We start from the raw sequence: 23,939 nt of genomic DNA on the forward strand, positions 1-23,939 counted from the left end.
GCTGAGGGTCACACATCTCTAAACATCACCTGTGACGACCCACACCCCAAAAGTATTAAGAATAAATATATATATATAAATCATTACAACATCACTTGAATTTCGAACTCGTCCTCCAACTCGGTGTCGCCGACGGTGTCGTTTAAGCTCAACGGCTCATCGTCAAAGATTAAGGTGGCCTTAGTGGTAGGATCGAGCTTCTTGGCTTTGAGGTATTCCTGAAGCAACTGGCGGATGGGCGTTTCGGCAGTGGCGTGGACGTCGATACGTTTGTTATCTGCGCCTTTGAGACCAAGGAGCATGCTCAGGTCAGCAGTAGCAGTAGCCGCGGGGGCGGTGTCGTCGTTTGCCTCGTCAAGTTCGACATTTAACACATCGTCTTTGCCGTTGACGTCATCGGGGTTGGTGTAGCCGAAGTCAGGGTAGAATGTTTCGTAGTCGTGTTCATGCAGTTTGGGGATCAATAGGAACACCACCTCGGTGTCGTCCTTGTCGCCCCCGGTGTGGGGGATGCGCAAATAGCTGGGAGACCACCCCAGATTAATCACCGTGAGCCCTTCCTTCCACACTAAGCAGGTGTCTTCCTCGTTGTATGCTGATGCCACTTGTGGGTCGGCGGCGTATCGTTTTTTGAACTGGGTAAGGGCGGCGCTAATTACTTTGGAGAACGACTTGAGCCCCCGGCAGATGACTGTGATCTTATCGTTGGTGCCCGCAATCACGGGGAGCTTGGAATGGATGACTAGCTGATAGCGTCGAGTCTCATATTCGTTGGTGACGGCGGGCGGCTTAGTGAGGGACGTGGTGAATGAGGTGGCAAATGACGTTAGTTCCACCCCAGGTTTACTCACAGTGGAGCTAGCAACCGACAGCTTCGAGCCAAGCAATTGTGACGAAAACAGCTCGGGAGGCACCGTCATGACCTCGAGATCATCCGCGTCGGTATCATTGGCAACATCATCACTTATAGGGTCTGTCTCCGTTAACGCTGCCTTTGGGGTCACCGTCGATGGCGACGAGCTGGTAAAAATCGATATGTCAGGTTGTTCATCGTGGATAGCGTCAATTTCTTTAAGATCACTTGGATCCTTAGAGAACAGAACGCTTGGAGACGCTGACGCCGACAAGTCGCTGGGACCGGAACCGAGCTTCTCCAGCTTGCGCTTGTCTCTCTTTTTCTTCTTGGTCTTCTTTGAGCCAGCAAGACTGAAGAAATCGTCGGTTATGCCATGCTTCGCCATGAGGAGAATTCCCTTGGGTCAGGGTTAGTTTAGTTTGTTTAGGGTCCAAAATGTGTGACCTGTATATAGTGCGTGCGCATTTGTAAAACCGCCGCCTCGATGAACAGAGAAAAAAAATTTTCAACTACCCTCTTTGATACCAGTGAAAAGTATGTTTTCCCCTGAAGAAACTTGAGGTGAAGATCGGTCAAAGAATCACACAGGCCATCGACTGCAGATGCTGTCGGCGATAGCGCTAATGCTTTCACTCGCAACAACTGACGTTTGTGGGGTGTGATACCTTTGGCCGGTATACTGCTCTTGAATCCACAATAATGAAAAAAGTGGACACTCATCAGCGGTCGTGTGATACTAACTGTCTAGATGACTAGAACTTCCGTTTTGGCTGACGCCTTGAATGCTATCAACAACGCCGAAAAGACCGGCAAGAGACAAGTGATGATCAGACCCTCGTCGAAGGTGATCATCAAGTTCTTGACGGTGATGCAAAAGCACGGTAAGTAACGCTTGTTTCAGAAAGATTCGTTTGTCCCTGACGCCCCCGAATTGATAACTGGATGGAATGATCGGATCTCAGTCCCGTTCTGTCTTTTAAGTATTCGGAAAATCAACACGGGAAATGTATCTTACACGGAGCCAGACAAATTTTTTTTAATTACGTTTGGGTCCGTTTAACGTTCCTGGACAAATCTTCCGTCAGGGACATTTCATGACTTTTGATTACAGAATTACTAACACATCATAGGCTACATCGGCGAGTTCGAATACATCGACGACCACAGATCGGGCAAGATTGTCGTTCAGTTGAACGGCAGATTGAACAAGTGTGGTGTCATCTCCCCCAGATTCAACGTCAAGATCGGCGACATCGAAAGATGGACCGACAACTTGTTGCCTGCCCGTCAATTCGGTTATGTCATCTTGACCACTTCTGCCGGGATCATGGACCACGAAGAGGCGAGAAGAAAGCACGTCTCGGGTAAGATTTTGGGTTTCGTTTACTAGGTAATTAGTTTGTAAGGTTTTATGTATCGGTTTTAATGGAATAATTCTGTAATGAATTTCTGTAATGATCATCAATTATTAGTGGTGGTGATAGTGAAAATTAACGCGCACCGTCATCCAACCACCGTCTCGCGCCTTCACCATTTCATATTACAGCTGATGGAACACGTGAGGTTCGTGGGCCAGGTGGTGTCTTGGGCGGTTCGATGTGGGTGTCTCGGCCACTTGATACAGGAGTACGTGTTTGAGTTTTCCGAGACTAGGGGAGAGCTGATGCTCCCCACCCTCCAGCAGCAGCACGACTACGTCGCCACCAACAAGCGGTACCGCTTGGGGCGGGGGCTCGACATGGGCGACTGCATCGTGGCGATGAAGCCGCTGGACCCTCTCCACCGCGTGTGCAAGCGGATCACGGGGATGCCCGGCGACGTGGTGTTGGTGGACCCGCTGCTGAGTCTGGAGCTCTCCAATTCTCCCGCCAGTGTCATTAGCCACGATGGCTATAACAAATACATTGTCGTGCCTGAAGGTCACGTGTGGGCTACGGGGGACAACTTAGCGCTTAGTCTTGATTCTCGGTCGTACGGAGTGGTGCCGATGGGTCTAATTACGGGCAAGATCGTGGGTGCTACTCTGGTGGGAGATAGTCTCCACAGTCTTCTGGGGATCTTCGGGTTCAAGTGGTTGAATTACCGCAAGATCAGCAATACCTTTGTCGATGATTGATGTTATGTAGATAGACAGTTTAATGCCATAACGAAACGAGTTTACGCTCTCCCCGCCGCCTGGGTGGCCTTGAGAAACCGCAACACTTTGCTCCCGAGGAACACCGCCGGTACAGCGACGACAAGCGCCCATTTCACAGTGGCGAAGATCAGCTCGCCCAAGTAGTAGCGGGCGATGATTACTTGGAACACACCGAGGGTGGTCAAAAACGACGCGTTATAGAGAAGCTGGATCTTGGTGATGAAACGGAATTGGTAAAAGATGGCATCGAGACCAACGACCCCGTACCAGCCAATAAGCAACGCCACGAATAACACAAACGCCACCCCGAGGAACACGATGGGGATCGCCGGATTCACCGTTTCCGGGTTCGATCGGAATTGGTGGAAAATCTCGGGTTTGGCGCCTAAACGGTCATCCTGTTGGATAAGTTTCACCGCTTCGGAGATTTCTGTCAGCGGCTCCAATTGGCCTAAGAGCTTCACGAGACGGTCTGACAGCAGGGCAATGATGAATTTGACGGCAATGGGGCCGGATTTAAGCGCTTCGGGCAACGCCTTCGCGGTCAACGACAACGACACCTTGGAGCCGTCGGTGAACTTGGGCACTTTCTGGATCAGGTATTCCGGCTTAACAGCGCTGGCAAACTGGATCACGAGCTGCTGCGGTTCGTCAGTAGTTTTCTTAAGGTTCAATTCCACGGCGATCACGTCCTGGGGAGCCAGTACCGGCAACGACTGGATCTGGAGAGTATTGACTTCGCCAATGGCAATCTTCTTATCGTTGACCAGGAGAGAACCCAGCTTTATCGTGTAGGCCCAGGCGACGGCCAACACGGTCCATAAGGTGACGAACTTCATTCCAGGCTATGTCAACTGATACTCGGACGTGTCGATTTTCATCGTTCGCACCAGCTGTGTTAGTCAGAGATTATGTCACAGACACTACCTTGTAAGCATAGACGATTGCGCAGAGGTAACCCAAACGGCTATGAGTGATGAGGAGTACGATGAGTTCGGGAACCTCATCGGGGGCGATTCCCAATCAGACTACCTGGATACTGAGGCATCTCCAGCGTTAGTGTCGGATGCGTTAGTGGCTCATCAACCCAATGTAATTGTGGCTACGCCCCAGACCACCGTCGCTGACCACCTTGAACCAGTTATACGTCCCAAAACGGCTCGCCAATTAGTGGTTGATGCCCTGAATTCCTTGGCTACTGCCTACTCTAAAGAGTATATGGTACAGACGATGACATCACTACCTGACCGCCAGAGGAACGTGATGGTAGTGGGGCTGATGGGGTGTGGCAAAACACTGGTGGTGGACATGTTGGTGCAACAAGCCCATCCTGATGAGAAAATCAGTGGTTTCACTCATCTTACTCAGTTGGAAAGACAACGACAGATGACGCTTAGTACGTACCCGGTCACCGTATTACTTCCCAATTTGGATGATCAGTCGTACGTGGTGACTATCCTCGATACTCCCGGTCACCCTGACTTCTACGCTGATGTCGAAGCGTTATACGCCGGTGACTGTTGTGTGACAATTGCTATTGATGCCGTAGAAGGCCTTGGACCCTACGATAAGGTGCTTATCGATAACGCCTTGAAAAATAAGCTTCCGTTATCGGTGATCATTACAAAGATGGACCGCATCATCCTCGACTTGCGGCTATCACCAGACGACTGTTATAGCAAATTACGGTATGTCATTGACGAAATACAAAGCTACGTTGCCACTAACGAATACAATCAGGAGCTGAAATACGCCGTAACCATGGACGACGTGGTGTTTAGCAGTGCTAAGTTTGGGTTTATGTTCTCCATTGCCAGTTATGTCCGCCAACTATCACAAACACAGCCAGATGTTGGTGGCTTACGACGGTGTCTAGCTCAGGGTTATTGGTATAAGGATGGCGAGGTCAGCGCGAAAAAGACGGCTGGTTCGGTTCTGGCGTTCACTGCGTTCATCCTTAACCCGTTGTATAAGGTGTTCACTCATACCCTTGTCCATAACCAAGGCGATAAAGCGTTGCCTAAATTGCTTTGGGATGAGTTTAACATCTCTTTCCCCAAGTCCACATATGAGAAAGACCCTGCTCATTTATTGCGGGATATTTTGCGAGAGATTTTCATCGGCACTCAGTCATATATCGATGTGTTGCTGCGACAAACTCCACCGTCGTCTCATAAAGTTGAGGATTCCACAGTGCTTGGCAAAGTGCTTCGCCTTGTTCGGTATACTGACGAAAAACACCTCGCGTTAGTTAAACTACAACGCTCGGTATCTAAGCGACAACGGGTCACTGTGATTGCTGGTGAAGTTAATAAGGAGAACTCGCGGACGGAGACTATCAAACAAGTAAGTCTCGGGTGCGGTCCTTACAGTATCTCCTTAGATGAGGCTCCCGAGGGAAGCATTGTGCTTATTGAAGGCATTGATGCCACCATCGTCAGCTCGGGTTACATTTGCGAACAGTTCCCCTCGCAACCAGAGATGTTTCCTAAACCACCTAACTTCTGGCTTTCCCTGGTTCTTAAAGTGGCCATTGAGCCGATGGACTCTGCCGACCTTCCCAAAATGACGGAACGCGTCCGCTGGGTGCTGCGTGAGTTTCTTGCTGCTGAAGTGAAAGTAGAGCTTCTGGGAGAGCACACGATTTTCGCTACCGGTGAGTTATACTTGGACTGTCTTCTTAGTCGAATCAGAGGCGCTGATAATGATATCCAATTGCGAGTGACCATTCCGCTGGCTCGCTTTTCGGAAACGGTGGAGGCCCTCTCAGTGGCTAAGATAGAGACTACCTCAAAACAAAACCTGTTCACGGTAATGGCCGAGCCCCTCCAGGACAAAAAGCTCTCGCGCGCTATCGCTGAAGGCAGGTTCGAATTGAAGCCAAATCAACCGGTGAAAACCACCGCCAAAATCCTTAGAAAAGAATACGGTTGGGACGCCTTGGCAGCACGGTCGCTTTGGTGCTTTGGTCCTCGTGATAATCAACTCCCTTCCCTTTTGACAGATGATACTTTGGAAGGCGAGACTGATAAGGCATTACTCTACTCCGTTAAGGACTCGGTAACCATGGGGTTCCAATGGTGTGTGTCTGAAGGACCCCTCTGCGATGAGCCGATAAGAAACACTCACTTCCGCATAGTCGACGCTACCCTTCTGGATAAAGAGATCTACCGCAGTACCAGTACCATTGTCCCACTCGTAAGAAAGGCATGCTGTGCTGGGTTTATGACGGCGTCGCCCCGGCTTATGGAACCAATCTACCGTATCGACATTGTCTACTCGGGAGTTGCTGGCAACAGTCACGCGTTATACGGAAGCATCAAGAAGCTTGTGATGGCCCGACGGGGCGAAATTACTTTCTCTGAAGAGATACCCGGATCTCCGTTGCATAGAATGTTGGGGTATGTCCCCGTCATCGACTCTGTGGGTCTTGAGACTGACATTAGAGTTCGTACTCAGGGGCAGGCGATGTGCTATCTCTCGTTTTCCGAGTGGCTGGTAGTTCCCGGTGATCCCTTAGATGCTGATGTCCACGTGGAACCGTTACTGCCGGCTACTGGTGATGCTTTGGCTAGAGATTTTGTGATGAAGACAAGAGCTCGTAAGGGGCTCAATGATGCCCCCAGCTACCATAAGTATATAGAACCTGAAGTCTACGAACATCTTCAGGACAATGGCCTCTTACTTTAATTTAATTTAATACATTTTTAATACGTTCAACTGCCAATTATTGGTAAGTTCGAACTATCGAGCTTTCTTGCAAGTTTTTCTGTAATCTCGACAATTTCAAATAAACCGCCAAATCCCATACTAAACGGATATTTTGTAAATGACGTGACGCTAGTTCGATTCTTCATGATTGAGTTAACGGTGTGGCTTAAAACGGTTGTTACGGTGGTTGTTAGCTTTATGGCGGTAACTTAAATTTTCTTCATCGTCAGAGGGCTCTCTGGCGATGCCGAAAATTTGCGTCAGAAGCCGTTAGTGCAATGGCAGCGACACAGTGGATGAAGGGTATGAGCAAGCCCATAGGCTCCTTCATCCGATAGATCCAAAAAGTTGTAAATGTTATCACACATGGTGATGTTTCAGCTGTTACACTGAAAAGAACAGATACTACACTTGATCTAAGCCAAAAGGCAAAGAGATTTAAAGAAGAAAAAACTCTTTGTGCGGCGTTCCCATCTCTTATATACCCAGCGAAATTGATCAGGGCACGCCCTGTCATAGAGAAAATTTTGTCTGAGGTGGCGGTACTGCATATCGCAAATCTAGCCCTAGCGATGTTGAGTTCGGCGCAAATTTTTTTTTCTTTCTGAAAAAAACTTCTTTACCATTCTTTCTTCATGTACTCTACGTCTGCGTCCCCTCTCCTAATTGGGCAGCAGCGTCTGCACCGTTGATGCATCTTCCTCCTATTTCCACTGGCTTCCTTATCGTTACGAGCCCGCACTGCGACATGATGCATCCTGCACTGGCCCGAAGCTCATCTCAAGAGATGGCTTGCGAATTCAATATTATAAATACTCGCTCACGAACGGGGTTCTCACCATCAATTTTTTTTGCAGATGCTGTTCAGAAACCACAAATACGCCTCCAAGCATCTCAGAACTCACCGGGACCGCCGAGCCCCTCATCATGACCACCACCACCGTGGTGGCCCCCGGCGGTACCGCAAGTACTACCACCAGCAACCTGAAGAATTAGTGTACGTCGAAGAACCCACTGATAACTCCGAGTCTGAAAGTAACACCAGCGACGACGACGTTCGCTACGACTACGACGTGTCGTCGTCGTCGGCATCTGATTCTGACTCGGACTCCGACGACGATGACTTCGACAGCTCTCGGGACATCATGGTGTACGACGACCTCTCCGAAGGTGACGTGGAATTGAACGAACTGGAAATCGACGACCTTGACGAAGAAGACATTTTGCGCATTCTTGAGCACGAGGGCCGTCTTGTTGACTTGAACGACGACCTTGTGGCTTTGTACGACTCGCAAGCTGAATCGCTGAGCGAGGATGACGAAGAAGAAGAAGAAGATTTTGGCTTGGACTCCGACGAAGAGCTCGTGGAATACCTCGACCTCGACGACCCCACCCAATTGAAAGTGTTGCTGAAGATTTTGGACGCTGCCTCCGACTCCGAAGATGATGACGATGATGAAGATGACGACTCGCTGGACCTGGACATCGACGTTGAGGACCAGCTTGCCCTTTGCCACACCCTTGACGACGACTCCGAGCTGTCTTCTGAAGAAGACGAAGACGATCAAGTTGTGTTTGTTACTGTTGACTCGAGCGACTCTGAATCCGACTCGTCGTCGTCGTCGGACTCTGACTCCGACATCGACGTCGACTCCGACTCCGACGCCGAAGGCGTCACCATCTACGAACGCGAATTGCCTTACGACGAACTGGACGATGGCGATGACGACTACGACTCTGACGGCTTCCTTGTCGCCGAAGACTCCGATGATGAATACCGTGTCGTGGACTTGAGCAAGGACTTGGAGCAGTCGAAGGACTTTGAAGTTGAAGAACACGACGACCACTACAAGATCAACATCCGCTTGGACTCGCTTGTCACTGAAGAATTGCGCCTCGACTTTAATAAGGCCGAAAACGAGTTGATTGTCAAGGGCAAGTTTGACTTTGGCATTGAAGACTCGGAAAACGATGACGAAGATGACGACGAAGACGACGAAGAAGGCGAACCCGTCGAAGCGGTGGTGACTGTGGCTGAAGAATCCGACTCGGAAACCAGCTCCCTGGACTCTGAGCTGGACTCGTCGTCCGACCTGGACTCGCTGGACCTGGACTCCGACCTGGACTCGCTGTCGAGCTCGCTGTCGTCGGACTCTGACTCCGACTCTGACTCCGACTCGCTGTCGGATCTGGGAGACGAAGTCGAAGACGGCGAAGAAGGTGAAGAAGCCATTAAGGAAGTCGTTGCTGAAATCGTTGCTGATGCCCTTGCTTCTGCCGGTAAGAAACTTGAAGAAGAAGCCCAAGACAAGGTTGAAGAAGACGACGAAGACGAAGACGAAGAGTTTGTTGACTCCGGTGCCGTTGCTGACGTCACCTGCGACATTGACGATGAAGAGATCATGGAAGACGCCCAATACCTCACCAAGGACTTCGAGACCCAGGAAATCAGCTTTGAAAAGCACTTCCGCTTCGACAAGTTGGTGGCGTTTGAAGACATCACCGCCAAGTTCACCAACGACGAGTTGGTGATCACCGTCCCCCACACCGGCGTTGACTACTTGAAGGAGGTGAACTATGTCCCCATTGCCATCGAAGCTAAGGCTATCGAGGACGTCGAGATGACTGATGCTTAATTCATTTGCTTCTGGACATTGCATTTTGAGTTATTAATAGGATACGATATAACTATGACGAATTTAATGAACGACCACTAACGATAAACAAACACTTTGTAGTCTCAACAAGCGTTTCACCGATTGATAAGCACACCCCATGTTTCAAACACACTGCAGAGCGCATAAATAGCAGACGCGTACCCGCGCCATGGTATAAATTTACTATAGTGATCAATTCTATCAAATTTCACAGATAATGTTTAATCACGAGCAAAAGTATATTAACTACACGTTGATTGATATGTTTAAAGTGCTAGACTTGGATCTGGATGAACCCGTGTTTACCATCTCGATTTTGAAGGCACACATGATGCGGCTTGTGTTGGCGCTTATAACTCCGTTTGTGTTTTTGGCCCATCAATGGAACAAATTCTGGAGCAATGTTGAATTTTATTTTAACGCTATCCTCTGGATGTCTAATGACGACGTCAGCTGTTGTGCTAGACAGCCAACGAAAAGTGGTGTCTTTGCCTGGCTCAATAACATACTCGGTTATTATGTCAACTACATTTGGGTCATTCCACGCAACATTCACAAGATTTATGCAGCGAAGAAAGACCCTAGAGGACTCAAAAACCTTCAATACGTCATGCCTCAACTCAATGCAAGCTCGGTCGCTTGTGTCTTTGAGTATCCCATGGTTGACTTGAAAAAGCCAGCTGATTCACCTAAGCCATACCTTGACGCTGATAAAAGATATGTTGAACCTTCAAAAGAAGAACTTGAAGAAGCAGAGCAGTTGCATGTTATGTACAAGGAAGAATTTGATAAAAGGCGGAATGTCGAGACTGTCAAGTATCTTCGCCATGTGGGTAAGTTGGTGACGTGGATGTGCTTGAACTCCTCCGTAACAGAATTGGTAATCTATGAACGGACTGGTACCCTTGGAAAATCAGTCGATGAAATCAAAGAAGCCGTACTTATCGGCTTATCCCAAATGATTTGCTTTTGCGACTCGTTCGAGATGCAAGATCTCAGCCGCTTGGTCCCCAAAATTGTTGTCGATATCGACGGGGAACAGCATGACGTTTCAGCCCAGTATCCGATGATTGGATTGGTCGATGTTAAGCCTTCAAAAGAATTTATCGTCAAGTTTGTCGATGAAAATTCCGACCATGACACCCTCAAACCATCGGAGCTTATCATGATAATGAGCCCGGAAACCAAGTTATTTGGCTACTCCAGCTGCGCCGAGTATGGCGACCACGACGTCACCATCAGTAATTGTGTAGATTTTTCCTTTGGTAGTGTGGTCAAAGCCATTCTTCTCTTCCACATGAACGGTGGCGGGAGGGGTCGCTTGTGATTACCATTTTGGTACATATGCGCGAAATTGAGATTTTGAAGGGCCGTCACACGTATTACATTCCATCATGTTTAAGAGGAGTTTGGGCGTGCTTTGGGGTACCAGCCGGATCGTCGGCTCCCTGGACGTTCGCTCCATCCGCCACTTTGCCAGCAAGTCGATACTATCAGCGTCGAGCGAACCACTGAAGGGTAAGGGCACCAGCCAGGATAAGGCCAAAGTTGCTAGTCTGCTGTCCCCACTCAACTCATTTATCCAGACGGAACTCAATGTCAACCCCGAACAGATACTTGCCAAGCCTGCCGAGGATGAAGACGTGCTGGATCCCATGTTCTACGATAACGAGCCCTATATGGATACGTACCAGGTGTACAAGGAACTTCGCTCAGCCGGGTTCACTAGTGAGCAGTCGGATGACATTATCCACATGATATGTGGACAACTTAACCACAAGATGTCGAAAGTGCTTGAGCAGTATGCCCATAGATACGAGCTTGAAAACGAGCGGTACCTCTTTGAGAGTGCTCAGCAAGAAATCCGAGTTGATATCACTCGGTCCCGAGAAAACCACATCGCCGAGTCAATCAACACCACCAGTGTATTGGAACGTGACTTGCGTACCATATCTGATGAACTCTCATCAGACTTCATCCAGATGAAAAACGATAACCAGGTGGCGATATCCGAACAGAAACTGGAGAACACGCTCTCTACTAAACGAATACATTTGAAGATCCAGGAGACCAACCACAAAATCACCACCGAGCTTAACTCGGCCATGCGATCAGAGATCGAAAGTTTGCGGTGGCACTTGTCCCGGTGGGGGATCATCGCCATCTTGGTGTCAGTGTTCTCTGGGTGCACGCTGTTCTACGTATACAAGGCTAAGGCCGAGCAACGAAATACCCGCAACGAGTTTGTCCCCTTGGTCATCTACGAGCCCAGTGAGCTTGAGGAGGATGACTATCACGCCGACCTTGACAAACTGATGGTGTAATTATATAATTTTCTCAATCGACGCATTTACGAGTAATCGGCTATATACTCGTCGCCCCGCGCAATTTTCTATATACACACACCGATGCCGTCGGACCCGTGCTTGCCCCAAGCGTGTGCCATCCAACGCTGCCTTGAGAAGAACGGCTACAATGAAAGCAAGTGCTCCAAGGTGATCGACGCGTTGTACTTGTGCTGCAAGACGTTTTACGAGGAGAACGGCACCGACCAGACCACCTGCTGTCCCAAGATCGAGAAGCTCCAGCTTAAGCTTAAGCAGCGGGAGCTCGGCCAAATAGATGCGGAGCTTATCTCTACGAATAAACGCTAGCGACAAAGAATGTCTGTTTCGAACCGCGATACTAGGCTATGGGCGTAGTACGACGTACAGGCCGGAGAAACAATTTTGATCTAAGGCTTGCCCGAGCACGAACGATCACAGGGTGATGCAGTATGTATGTGGAGGAAGTCATACAAACCGTGACTCTAATGGGCGCCTACTTAAAAAGACATTGTATGAAGATTTCTCCGATGGCGGTCGCGCTCTTTTTATAGTGGCGATCGTCAAAGGGCGGGTAACTGCACTACCTTTGGCAGATGGCGAATTTTGAAGGTATATTGAATTGTGCAAAAAAATGGTGCAAGAGAATGATTCTGATAATTGTAATGGTGGTGGTTAGTCGACCACTCGCTTTTCTCCCAGTTTTTTATCGTATTCGTGGACGTTAGGCAAGTATGGCTTGAGCTCGGAGTTGTCGTCGAGCCACAACGACTGGCTCAGGATGTTGCGTATGCTATTGTCGATCTTCACCGACTGCTCGTACTCACGAATGACGTCGTCGATCTTGGCTGGGGGGATGTTTGCCTCCTCCAATTGCTTGGTGAGAAGAGCAATATGCAATGCCATCTTCATGTCTCTCTTAGCTCTATCTTTCCGTTCTTGAAGGGTATTCATGTCACGTTTCTTGCGGGCAGCCTGGTGGTTTGCCTCTTGTAGCTGGAGTGTTTTGAGGTTGATGGTGACGAGTTCTTCGTTCGCCTTTTCAAGTTTGATGCGGTTCAGGTAGTTGTCCAAGGCGAAGTATACCAACGCCAGTGTTGCCAACGCGTTGGCGATCCCCGTAAGCATCGATTCGCCTTGTTTGTGGTTGTTATTGTGGCTATTTTCTTGAGTATTGGACCCGTAGGTGGCGCGATTGGCGTCGGCGGCGGGGTACTGGTAGCTAGCTTCAAACCCCGATGGAGCCGGCAGCGGCGGCGGCATTGGCTCGCCATAGGTATGGGGAGGATTGCTGGGGTTGGTGAAGTACAGCGGCGGTCGCTGGGAGGCGTATCTCTTGGTAATGACGCGTATTCTGGCAAACATTGGAGGGGTCCACACGAACAGGACGGTACTAGACTTGGTGCGCGCCACACGATTCAAATAGAAACCTAAGGGTGACGATCTCACATCATCAGGGTGAAACATCAAAAGTGTGTGTGTGTTTTACATTTCTTCCTGAACCTTGTATATTACACATTATATATAAAATGCTTAGTGCTTTCTGGAAGCAGCGATGACACCGTTCATCTCTTCAACCTTCTTCAAGGCTCTCTTGTGGGTACCCAATCTCTTCTTGGCCAACTTCTTGGCTCTCTTTTCACCGGCGTTTCTGATCAATTCGATCAATCTTCTTTCGTAAGGAGCCAACCCGGCGACTTCCGACACGATCGATCTGACGAACTCGGTTCTCTTGGTGAGGGCACCCTTTCTGTACGAGATCTTGGGGGCGACTTCCTTAGCGGTAGTCTTGTGACCCTTGTTGAGACCAACAGCAATACCTAGTTTGTTAGTGATTTGTTTGGAGGATATATTCCGATGACGAAGACGCCTGGCCAATGTGACTTTGAGTCAAACGAAAGCACTCTGTTTCAGAGGTTCTGCAGTTCTGAAACGGAACGTCACATTGGGATCAGGGAAACAACTCGGGTTCAAGTGGACGCGATGTGTCCTGGGAGAGGGTTGACATACCAGACTTAGCCATGTTTAATCAATGTCTTGAGGAAAGAATTTTCCACTGATGCTCAAATTTTTCCCTGAGCGAGCCTGATTATGTAATCGAGCGCGACTCCACTATGGCGAATAAGCATCAGGGTCGCCAACCCTAAGTCACGTGGATACCACTAACAACTAAACTCTGACAAGGAAGGGCTATCGTTATCATTCAATGGTTTAGACCTCATCATTAACATCGTATAACATTAACGAGTAGTTGCATTTAGTGCTGTTTGTGTTCAAGCCATAATTACGTATATTCCATCAATTGGCTCCCCGCGTTACACTCTGCGAATCACTAGCCGTAGGGCTGACCAAACCCCATAGAGTGTGAATCACACATATCGATAGCATGGGATGTTTTGAGAGGACTATAAGTCTTCAAAAGCAGTACTCAACTAATTTAAGAATTAAAGATTTCATTGGTAGACGCATTACCTCACCAGATAGGCTTTACTCCCTCTTTACGGCCATAGCCATAGCCTAATAGATAATAGTGAGTACAGATGGATGATAATGGATAGAGACTAAGCAGTAGAGAAACTACCAACATGGCGATAATTAGCTATCAATTGGTCATGGTCATTATGATATTTTGGGCGTGGTTCCACTTTGCTTTCGCGTCGTGGAGTCCTCTCTATTTACACGTAATATGACGGATCAGGCGACGATGTTGCGGAGGTCGGCGCCGGCTTCCCGCAACTTCTGCAACACGTCCGACTCGGGGATGTGCTTGTAGTTCTTGTTGAACTCGGAGCGGGTCAAGCCAGTGTACAGCTGGCGGCGCAACTGGTAGAACAACACGTTGAGCAAGTACTTCTTGTTCTTGAGCACCAACAGGCCGTCGTCGGCAATGAACTTGACTTCGGGGTTCGCCGCCTGCGCCAGCTTAAGCTCCTGCGCCTTCATCACGTCGTAGCGCAACTTCCACCCGAGCGCCCCGAGCGTCTTGACCCGGGCGGGCTTGTCCTTGGTCAAATAGTTGTCCAAGCCGCCCTCGCGGTCGACCGTCTTCAACACCTTGGTCGAGACACGGGTCTTGATCTTCTGCTCAAGCGTCAGCAGCCACAACGTCGCCTTGTGGATGTTGGGCAAGTGCACCCTCAAGTTCTTGTTCCCCGCCTCGGAACACGTCTTCGACCGCTTCCGCTGGCGGCCGCCGTATAACCCGCGGTTCTGGCGCTTGAAAAACTGGGTTTCGTAGTGGTAATCCGGGTACGCCGCCGGCTGGAGGGGGATCTTCACTTGTTGCGGGATCACGTCGCCCTCGCGGAAGTGGGTAGTGTCAAACACGGGCTTCGCCTGCTTGAGGATCTTGTAGTACTTGTCGTTGGTATTGCGGGCCATCAACGCCGCCAGCAGGCTCATCCACCGCACCCCAATCATGCCGGTGCCAATCATCGGTGAAAAATTTGGCACTCGCACTGGTTAATGCGACAAGGCCCAAAGGCCAACCAGAGAGAGAATATGAACCGGATCTAATATAGTTTAAGGGTTAAGTGGCAATTTAACGTAGAACTGAATGAATTAGTCTATTGATGATTTAGTCAGTGTATAGAATTGGAATCAAGAGATGGGTAACAATGAGTATCTGTGTATTTTAGAAGTTCTAGTATGGTGATTTACAAGTCGCTCATTCTCAGCAGTTGATGTTAGTTGAGAAAGTTAGTCTCAACTCTTAGAAAAATTTACATTTTCAAAAAATTGGATAATGACGACCGAATCAAGTGTTGCCTATACCTACGGGTCGATACAGAATCAATGTGTTCACGTGATCCACACACACACTCCATTGTCTTTAGGACACAAGGGTATCGGACCCGTTACTGGCCAGCTGCGGCTTATAAGCCCGCCATGCAGCTGGAGATGCCGGCCACCCGCTATACACTATGAGGCGTATTTATGCCTACATCTACTGGCTGAATTTACCTTCTCATTCCCCAAATATTTATCTCACGGAAGTTTGCTCTTCTCACATGGGCCTAGTGTGTCGCAGCCACAACCATTGCCGACGGGTAAAATAAGGGGGGGATACATCCCACGTTGGCAAGCGGTAGCCAGCAAACCAACGCAAAGCAAAGCCAGAATCAAAACCAAATAAAGCTAGAACTATAAAGCTACTGCCACTGACTCAACAGCTCATACTCCTAGACGATATTCTATTCTATCGCCGCAGAGATTATAGCTGAGATAGTCCAATTACCGAAACTGTCTCATCGCTATCATCGCTGGCTACGCTATGATATCATAGGGTAGCCAATTTTTTCTCTGGCAGCGTTTTTTCAGTTGCGAGCCCCGCCGGCCATTATCGGGGTGTTATCGCTCCCAGGGATATTGTCTGGCACATCAGGCACAATGAGCAGCCATAACGTCCGACCCGCCATCGCCCCACCGCCACAGCGCCCTAGCGCCAATACCAGTAATATAACAAACCCTAGTAGCTCTCACAAAACAAAACTAATCACCCACTACCTAGCTATTTCCTTCCACCCGCTCCTCTCGCGATCAGTGGCGATCGGAGGGCCCGTGGCCGTGATCATACGGCAGGCGCCGCCGCGCCAAAAAAAAGCGACCACTAACTCCCGGGCCAAAAACAATATCCTTCCATGGCGGGTGAGTTTGCCAAGCTGTTTCTTTTCGGCCAGTTCAAACGAGAGGCGACACCACTGCTGATGAAGGACGCGAGCCTCCCCGCCGCCGACATGGGCCCACCGCCGCCCCAGGGGTCCAAGTTCATGCCCAAGGGGCTTGTCAACGTCGCCCCCGCCACCACCGCCATTGCCCAGGACCTGTTGGCCTACGGGCTGACCACGGGTCCGGGGACGACCTCCCAGGGGTTCCTCAACACCCTCTCCTCCTCGCAACACCAGGCGCCGCCGTTTGCGCCGCCATCGCAGGCGACGCTGTTAAAACCTTACGGCAACGACCCCGTCATCATCACCACCGACGAAACGGGACAGACCATCGCCCAGCTGACGGACAAGTCCCAGCCGAAGGGGAAGCTCAAAGTGACGATCATCGCCGCCCGCGACATCAGCGCCATCCAGCCCTACGTCGTGTGCACTTACGAGAGCTCAGAATTCGTCACTCACACCACCGGCTCCATCGGCAAGCTGCCGCTACACCCGAATAAAGGCATCCTGATGAAGGCGGGCGGGTCGCGCCCCCACATGTACCAGCGCCAGCTGCTGACGCAGCACTTGCCGTCGTTAGGGGAGACGACGAACCCGCTGTGGAACCACGAGGCCAACTTTGACGTCGTCGGCTCCCACTCCGAGCTCGACATCAGCTTATACGACGCGGGCAAGGACGACGCCTTCCTCGGCCACGTGCGCATCATGCCCCACACCATCACCAACCGCCGCTCCAACGAGGAGTGGCTCGGGCTCAAGCCGCGGATCATGGGCGAGCAGGTGGTGGGGGCGATCAAAGTGGTGTGGGAGTACACCCGCTTGGACGGCAAACATAGCTACGGGCCCGACGACTTCGAGATGTTGCGGTTGTTGGGCAAGGGGACGTTTGGCCAGGTGTTCCAGGTGCGCAAGCACGACACCGGGCGCATCTACGCGATGAAGGTGTTGCTGAAGAAGGTGATTGTCAAGAAGAAAGAGATCGCCCACACCATCGGCGAGCGCAACATCTTGGTGCGCACCAGCGCCGCGGCGCTGCCGTTCATCGTCGGGCTTAAGTTCTCCTTCCAGACGCCGCTGGACTTGTACCTCGTCACCGACTACATGAGCGGGGGCGAGTTGTTTTGGCACTTGCAGAAGGAAGGCCGCTTCACCGAGGAGCGCGCCAAGTTCTACATCGCCGAGTTGGTGCTCGCGTTGGAACACCTCCACGACAACGACATCGTCTACCGCGACTTGAAGCCGGAAAACATCCTTTTGGACGCCAACGGCCACATCGCCTTGTGCGACTTTGGCCTTTCGAAAGCCAACCTCAACAACGACGGCACCACCAACACCTTCTGCGGCACCACCGAGTACTTGGCGCCCGAGGTGCTCTTGGACGAGCTGGGGTACACCAAGATGGTCGACTTCTGGCTGTTGGGGGTGCTCATCTTTGAGATGTGCTGCGGGTGGCTGCCGTTTTACGCCGACAACACCCAGCAAATGTACAAAAATATCGCCTTCGGCAAGATCCGGTTCCCCAAGGAGGTGTTGAGCGCCGAGGGCCGTTCCTTCGTCAAAGGGTTGTTGAACCGCAACCCCAAGCACCGCCTCGGCGCCACCAACGACGCCCGCGAGTTGCGCGCCCACCCGTTCTTCCAGGACATCGACTGGAACTTGTTGCGCACCAAGCTGATCCCGCCGCCATTTAAGCCCCACTTGACCTCGGAAACCGACACCCTGAACTTCGACCCCGAGTTCACGCTGGAGCTGACGGCGATCCTCAAAAAGCAGATGGAAATGGCGACGACGCCGTTGCTGCCGGGGATCCAGGCCAACTTCAAAGGTTTTACCTACGTCGACGACCTGGCGTTCGAAGACCACTACGGGCGGCTGCATCGGCAGAACCAGTTCCGGGGACCGGGGCTGTTTATCCCCGGCAACCCCAACTTGCCCCCCGACGAGGACGTCATCGACGACGACCAGATCGACGAGGAGGACGAGGAAATGGAGATTGACGACCAGGACGAGTTCGTCAACGGCCGCTTCGACCTCTGACGACACTCCTTTTGAAACCACACACCCCACCGATACACACACTTTACCTTTTTCACGTTTTTAGACTCTTTTAATTGACATTTCTGTAAATTGAGTGTATACATCGGTGCAGCAAACACTCGTGCAGCAAACATCAGTGCCGCACAATATCCCCACTACTAGCGCGCGCGTGTTTGCCAGTGTCTCCACCAACCTCCCCTCACCCTATAACTACCCCATATGGCTCAGTCCGGCAGACCCCGCGGGCGCAAGGCCCACCGCTCGCTGAGCCACCAGGTGGCGTCACAGCTCCCCCAGCACCAGCAGGTCGCCCAGGTCGCCCGCCCTAAACAGTACTCCCACCTGGTCTACGCCAACCCGGTGTACGTGAAAAGCATCCTTGCGCCGCCCCACCCTCACAATCACCAGCGGACCAATGAAGAGGCGACGGCCCACGACGATGCCGACTTGATTATGTTCCGTCTGGACGCGTTGCTGCGGTTTGTCAACAACCACGAGTTCATTGAGAATATCACCACCAAACGGATCCATACTCAGGATATGGTGGCGCCCCCGCTATTTCCGACCCCGGAGGTGAAGCTGGCCGAGGACCGGAAGCCCACAGACGTCTACTTTGGCGATTTGGAGGAGATGAAGCGCCAGGAACAGCTGCTTGCTCAATTAGCGGCAGAAGTGCCCGAGGACAAATACCTGATAACTGAGGACCCTCAGTACGTCTACCAGCGCGCCGCAACTACCACATTAGCGGAAACCTCCCCCGAAGAGCTCCTGGCCCAGCTAGACACCGTGCTTAGTGAGTATAAGCTGAAATTCAACCGCGAGTACGTGGCGCAGTACATGCCGAAACGGTACCTGGCGAAGATCGTGACTGATGTCGACGAGGCCCCCAGCGACTACGACCCCAAGGACGTCAAATTGCAGGAGAAAGAATCTGAAAACCAGAAGTTCAACGGCGACATGTTCGGCGAATTCAACAATTTCGGCGATAGCGGCAACGACATCGACGACATGTTCAAGCCGCAGCCCCAGATGCCGATGAACCAGATGCCGATGAACCAGCAGATGCCCCAGCAGCCGATCAACGCCATGAACTCGGGGAGCATGGGCAACGGCGGCGCCCCGCTGATGGCGATGAACCAGAGCTCGAACATCGACCAGATGGGGGTGATGGGCGACCTCATCAACTTCGACGGCGACATGGGCGCCTTCGACGACGCCGACTTCCTCAATTCGATGAATTAACGATCATTAAATCCATGTCCGGAGGCAGCTATATTGAGCAAGACAGCCTAAGGGCATGGTCGAGGCTGAGTGGACTCAGTTCTGACTTATTTTGTATTATTATAATTTTCCAATGATTGGCCGAGGTTTTCATTCTTACCATAATCGTTTCGCTCAATTTACCATGACCTCGGCTTTGGGCAGTGTCGCCCACCGTGCTACTCGGTCCATTATCCAGTTGCGCGTGCGCGGTTTTTCAATATAAATAATTCTCACCATGAAATTCACCACTAGCCCATCAAAACAACGCTCTCTCCCCTTATTAATGGAACAGAAAAGTACCTCTTATTAAACCAAAAATCATATTTGTTTCATTCAATGCTCAAAACACCTTTATTTCTCATTTCTTTCCCCTCATTCTGGCAGTCATCGTCGCCGTTGTCGTGTCCGCCAGTGCCGCGCCCGAAAAACGTCTACGCGATAACCACTGGCAGAACCCCTCGCTCAGCTCAGGTAGTGCCACCGCCAGTACCCCCAGCAACACCCCCCAACACACCCGTGCTGCGATGGATCCGATGCTGGCGCCGTCCGGGGAGGACACCCGGCAGCGAATATTGAACCAGAGCCAGTACCAGGCGCGGGCGCGGCTCCGGCAGCAGAAGCTCAAAGTGACCTTCATCGGCTACATCATCGTCCTCATGTTCTTTGCCTTTGTCCAGTTCATCGGCATCGCCTTCTTCACCCTGGGGTTCTTGTTGAAACGTGAGGTGCTGCCCATAGTGCTGGATATTGCTCCCATCGACGCCAGCTACGATAAGGCCGTTGTCTTTGTCATCGACGCCCTCCGCTTTGATTTCACTGTCCCCGTGCAGAACTCGTCGAAGCCGTACCACAACAGCTTGCCGATTCTCTATGACCTTGCTCAGACGCCGCAGGGGGCCCTCCTCAAATTTGTTGCCGACCCCCCAACAACCACGCTTCAGCGGCTTAAAGGGATGACGACGGGGTCGTTACCGACGTTCATCGATGCCGGCAGCAATTTCGACGGCACTGCCATCGACGAGGATAACTGGTTGCTCCAGCTCCACCGCCATAACCGCACAGTGGCGTTTATGGGCGACGATACTTGGGACGCGCTCTTCAGCCAGTACATCGACCCTAACCTCAACTTCCCCTACGACTCGTTGAACGTGTGGGACCTCCACACCGTCGACAACGGCGTCATCGACCACATGTTCCCCTTGCTTGACCAGCCCCACCAGTGGGACGTGCTCATTGGCCACTGCCTCGGCGTCGACCATGTCGGCCACCGTTACGGCCCTAACCACTTCACGATGAAGGAGAAGTTGCTGCAGATGAATCAGGTGATCGCCGACATCATCGACAAGCTCGACGACCGCACTCTCTTGGTGGTGATGGGCGACCACGGCATGGACGAAACGGGGAACCACGGCGGCGACGCCCCCGACGAGGTAGAGCTGGCGATCTTTTTCTACAGCAAAAAGCCGTTGCCGTTCCACAAGCTTGATTCAAGCCACTATAATATTTCCAACGCTGGCGCCGACTATCGTCGGGTAAACCAGATCGATTTGGTACCGACAATGTCGGTATTGCTTGGGCTACCCATCCCTCATAACAATTTAGGGTTCCCCATTGAGGAGGCATTCTCTTCCCACGCCCAGTGGGCGGAAGCTGCCGAGGCGTGTGCTCGCCAATTGGACAATTTCCACCGCCTCACCGAGTTGAAACTGGCACCGTTACCCGCTAAATACGACGCTAATGAGGCCGCCGCGTTCCAGCACCGGCTACTCGAAGAGTGCCACCGGATGTGGGCCGAGTTTGACCTCGTCACCATGAGTTTGGGCATTCTCATCATCTTCCTCGCCCTCACGTTTATCCTCACCTACGCCCGGCTGATCCCCTCGGTGCGGGTGCTGACGATGCTGTTTGAGTTTATCGGGCTGGTGGTGGCGATGCTGCTTTTGGGCGTGGTGCTCAGTTTCTCCGTATACATCGTGCTTAAACCCGCCGATTTTACCCTTAAAAAATGTATTGGCGTCGGGGCTCTGCTCGGCACCATCATCGGCTTCTGGGCCCCGATCATGGACCGGTTCAGCGTCAGCTGGTTGTTGCACCAAGTGAAAGACTTTTTCGTGTACAACTTCAACACGTGGTCGTTCATCGGCCTCATGTTCGTCGTCCTCCACACCCTCGTGTTTGCCCTGAACTCGTTCGTGGTGTGGGAGGACCAGATGATCAACTTCTTCGTGGTGACGTTCGGCTTCGCCCTCGCGTTTGCCTGTGCCACTCTGGACAAGTTGACTCCCGCTACCAGGATCTTAGGCCTAAGCCACGCGGTGACATTCACGGTGTTGCTGCGAGCTACCGCCGCCATCGGCATCTGCCGCGAGGAACAGCGCCCCTACTGCGTGCCCCTGTTCGCAACGCAGTGGTGGCTGTTGGTCCTCCTCTTCGTGGTGGCGTGGTTGTTGCCGGCGGTGATTATGCATTTCTACAAGCTCCTGGACCTGTACCACTCGGCGGCGCCGTTGTGGGTGGGCAAGGGGCTCAAGCTGGTGTTGGTGGTCAACGCGGTCTACTGGCTGGTCGAGTGGCTCCAGCTGTACGAGCCCGTCGCCGCGTGGGTCCCTTTTGTCAACGGCTACCTCGTTAAAGCGATCAAGCTCTCGGTGGCGCGGCTCATGTTGTTCTCGACACTCTTCATGGCCAACTTGAGCTGGTCCAAGGGGCCGCTCTGTGTCAAGTTGGCCAACGGCGGCGACCGCCAGACGATCTTGGGGTACAACAACGTCTACGGCTCAAGCTACTTCTTGTTGGTGCTCAACTTCTTGGCGGCGGTGATGTTGGTGCTGAAGCCGATGGCGGCGGTGCTGTTGGCGATGTTGGTTGTCCAGATCTTGCTGTTGCTCGAGTTGTTCGACATGTTGGATATCCGCCGCAACGTCGTCACCCCGATCGTGTTCACCCTCTTGGGGTACCAGCACTTTTTCTCCACCGGCCACCAGGCGACGATCCCCAGTATCCAGTGGGAGGTGGGGTTCATCACCACCGAGACGATCTGGTTCCCCTTCACCCACTTGAACATCGTCCTCAACACGTTTGGCCTGTTTATCGTGGTGGCGTTGGCGATCCCCTTGATCACGTTATGGAAGATCGTCCCCCTGAACAAGCCCATCACCGTGCTCCTGCAGGTGATCACCAACGTCACCACGATGATCACCTACCAGATCGTGGTGTCGTTGCTGTCGCTCTTGTTTGCCGCCCACTTCCGCCGCCACTTGATGGTGTGGAAGATCTTTGCCCCCAGGTTCATGCTCTCGGGGATGCTCATCATCGTCCTCAACGTCGTGTTGGTGTTGGTGACGTTGTGGTTCGGCACGGGCAAGGTCGTCACCCAGGTAAACCGCATCTTTGGTAAGTAACTTTGATAGACTACTGCATAAACCGTTTATGAGTTGTAGATGGCCATGGATGCCTTGACAGCCATTGACAGTGTTTTACTAAGATCACATTGCGTCCAAGTCTGATCATATTTGCATCCAATTTCTGCAATGGGTCGCACTTGGGGCTAATTATGAGAAAATTACCTTAATGGTAAAATTACGGCAATTTAGGTGAAAAATTCAAATGAGACGTGTCACCATGGTTAACGTCTTCGCTTACACGGTAAATCACTTTCATCATAGTAAAATCGACCAGACAATTCCTCGAATACAGTTTAGCAGTACCAATAGAGCCATTACTACTGCTTTGGTAAATAACCTCAATTCGCAATGTTGATGTGTTTAACGGTGAAATTTCACTCTACCGTGACAACCACATTGAAATATAACCCTCAACCGTTGGCGCCGTCGGAGAGTGGCGCCGGGAATGTCCTGAGCCACTAATAACGGTGTATGTAGGATCTCGTCAGGGAGATGCGTGAATTAAAAGCGGCCGGGGTCTCACGACGCACAAATAGGGATTCACATGAGCGCCGTTCGCCAGCGGCTCGGACGTGTTCTGGCGACACTATCTAAGGGAATTGACTTAATTCTATAGCCCCAAGTTCTCCGTTTGTCTTTCCCCCGATTTTTCACCGCGTTTGTACGCCTATTTAGGGCAACGTGGTCCCCCCCGCTGGACCCGGGGTGTCTAGGGCTTTTTTTCTCCCGTACCCCCCCCTCATACAGCGGGCAAAAGAGGGGTAGGCGAGTGTGCATAACACATTTCGAGCCATACACACCCGAATAGTGAGAGTACAGCCGAGGACGACGACGGTCGACCCTTAAGGGCCACAGTGTCCCGAACCCGTAACTGCCCGGGAGA

At 51.5% G+C, this 23,939-nt stretch overlaps 14 protein-coding genes across 14 annotated transcripts; 9 read left to right on the forward strand and 5 right to left on the reverse strand. All coding sequences in view use genetic code 12, as the record gives it.

The window, feature by feature from the left end:
* Positions 1–83: 83 nt before the first annotated feature.
* Positions 84–1,241, reverse strand: DIURU_003931 (uncharacterized protein; the record flags this gene model as incomplete). Its single annotated transcript, XM_034156748.1, has 1 exon — positions 84–1,241. One exon carries the CDS (start codon positions 1,239–1,241, stop codon positions 84–86), a length of 1,158 nt encoding a protein of 385 aa, XP_034011254.1.
* A 363-nt stretch (positions 1,242–1,604) lies between these two features.
* DIURU_003932 (40S ribosomal protein uS8) lies at positions 1,605–2,246 on the forward strand (the record flags this gene model as incomplete). Its single annotated transcript, XM_034156749.1, has 2 exons — positions 1,605–1,737; positions 1,987–2,246. The coding sequence occupies 2 exons, from the start codon at positions 1,605–1,607 to the stop codon at positions 2,244–2,246; spliced, it is 393 nt and encodes a 130-aa protein (XP_034011255.1).
* Positions 2,247–2,405: 159 nt separating this feature from the next.
* IMP1 (endopeptidase catalytic subunit) lies at positions 2,406–2,972 on the forward strand (the record flags this gene model as incomplete). Its single annotated transcript, XM_034156750.1, has 1 exon — positions 2,406–2,972. One exon carries the CDS (start codon positions 2,406–2,408, stop codon positions 2,970–2,972), a length of 567 nt encoding a protein of 188 aa, XP_034011256.1.
* Positions 2,973–3,013: 41 nt separating this feature from the next.
* DIURU_003934 (dolichyl-diphosphooligosaccharide-protein glycotransferase) lies at positions 3,014–3,832 on the reverse strand (the record flags this gene model as incomplete). The annotated part of the gene is made up of 1 exon (XM_034156751.1): positions 3,014–3,832. The coding sequence occupies one exon, from the start codon at positions 3,830–3,832 to the stop codon at positions 3,014–3,016; it is 819 nt and encodes a 272-aa protein (XP_034011257.1).
* A 130-nt stretch (positions 3,833–3,962) lies between these two features.
* SNU114 (U5 snRNP GTPase) lies at positions 3,963–6,683 on the forward strand (the record flags this gene model as incomplete). Its single annotated transcript, XM_034156752.1, has 1 exon — positions 3,963–6,683. The coding sequence occupies one exon, from the start codon at positions 3,963–3,965 to the stop codon at positions 6,681–6,683; it is 2,721 nt and encodes a 906-aa protein (XP_034011258.1).
* Positions 6,684–7,561: 878 nt separating this feature from the next.
* On the forward strand, positions 7,562–9,340 carry HSP21 (Hsp21p; the record flags this gene model as incomplete). Its single annotated transcript, XM_034156753.1, has 1 exon — positions 7,562–9,340. One exon carries the CDS (start codon positions 7,562–7,564, stop codon positions 9,338–9,340), a length of 1,779 nt encoding a protein of 592 aa, XP_034011259.1.
* Positions 9,341–9,578: 238 nt separating this feature from the next.
* Positions 9,579–10,688, forward strand: DIURU_003937 (uncharacterized protein; the record flags this gene model as incomplete). The annotated part of the gene is made up of 1 exon (XM_034156754.1): positions 9,579–10,688. The coding sequence occupies one exon, from the start codon at positions 9,579–9,581 to the stop codon at positions 10,686–10,688; it is 1,110 nt and encodes a 369-aa protein (XP_034011260.1).
* A 67-nt stretch (positions 10,689–10,755) lies between these two features.
* DIURU_003938 (uncharacterized protein) lies at positions 10,756–11,685 on the forward strand (the record flags this gene model as incomplete). The annotated part of the gene is made up of 1 exon (XM_034156755.1): positions 10,756–11,685. The coding sequence occupies one exon, from the start codon at positions 10,756–10,758 to the stop codon at positions 11,683–11,685; it is 930 nt and encodes a 309-aa protein (XP_034011261.1).
* A 675-nt stretch (positions 11,686–12,360) lies between these two features.
* Positions 12,361–13,050, reverse strand: DIURU_003939 (uncharacterized protein; the record flags this gene model as incomplete). The annotated part of the gene is made up of 1 exon (XM_034156756.1): positions 12,361–13,050. The coding sequence occupies one exon, from the start codon at positions 13,048–13,050 to the stop codon at positions 12,361–12,363; it is 690 nt and encodes a 229-aa protein (XP_034011262.1).
* A 168-nt stretch (positions 13,051–13,218) lies between these two features.
* RPL39 (60S ribosomal protein eL36) lies at positions 13,219–13,708 on the reverse strand (the record flags this gene model as incomplete). The annotated part of the gene is made up of 2 exons (XM_034156758.1): positions 13,219–13,505; positions 13,696–13,708. The coding sequence occupies 2 exons, from the start codon at positions 13,706–13,708 to the stop codon at positions 13,219–13,221; spliced, it is 300 nt and encodes a 99-aa protein (XP_034011263.1).
* A 671-nt stretch (positions 13,709–14,379) lies between these two features.
* DIURU_003941 (mitochondrial 54S ribosomal protein bL28m) lies at positions 14,380–15,120 on the reverse strand (the record flags this gene model as incomplete). Its single annotated transcript, XM_034156759.1, has 1 exon — positions 14,380–15,120. One exon carries the CDS (start codon positions 15,118–15,120, stop codon positions 14,380–14,382), a length of 741 nt encoding a protein of 246 aa, XP_034011264.1.
* Positions 15,121–16,421: 1,301 nt separating this feature from the next.
* Positions 16,422–18,389, forward strand: SCH9 (serine/threonine protein kinase; the record flags this gene model as incomplete). Its single annotated transcript, XM_034156760.1, has 1 exon — positions 16,422–18,389. One exon carries the CDS (start codon positions 16,422–16,424, stop codon positions 18,387–18,389), a length of 1,968 nt encoding a protein of 655 aa, XP_034011265.1.
* A 219-nt stretch (positions 18,390–18,608) lies between these two features.
* DIURU_003943 (uncharacterized protein) lies at positions 18,609–19,631 on the forward strand (the record flags this gene model as incomplete). Its single annotated transcript, XM_034156761.1, has 1 exon — positions 18,609–19,631. One exon carries the CDS (start codon positions 18,609–18,611, stop codon positions 19,629–19,631), a length of 1,023 nt encoding a protein of 340 aa, XP_034011266.1.
* Positions 19,632–20,308: 677 nt separating this feature from the next.
* Positions 20,309–23,053, forward strand: GPI13 (mannose-ethanolamine phosphotransferase; the record flags this gene model as incomplete). Its single annotated transcript, XM_034156762.1, has 1 exon — positions 20,309–23,053. One exon carries the CDS (start codon positions 20,309–20,311, stop codon positions 23,051–23,053), a length of 2,745 nt encoding a protein of 914 aa, XP_034011267.1.
* Between the last annotated feature and the right edge of the window lie 886 nt (positions 23,054–23,939).

Source organism: Diutina rugosa (assembly GCF_008704595.1).
Source record: "Diutina rugosa strain CBS 613 chromosome Unknown scaffold27_size161568, whole genome shotgun sequence".
NCBI classification, from domain to species: domain Eukaryota; kingdom Fungi; phylum Ascomycota; class Pichiomycetes; order Serinales; family Debaryomycetaceae; genus Diutina; species Diutina rugosa.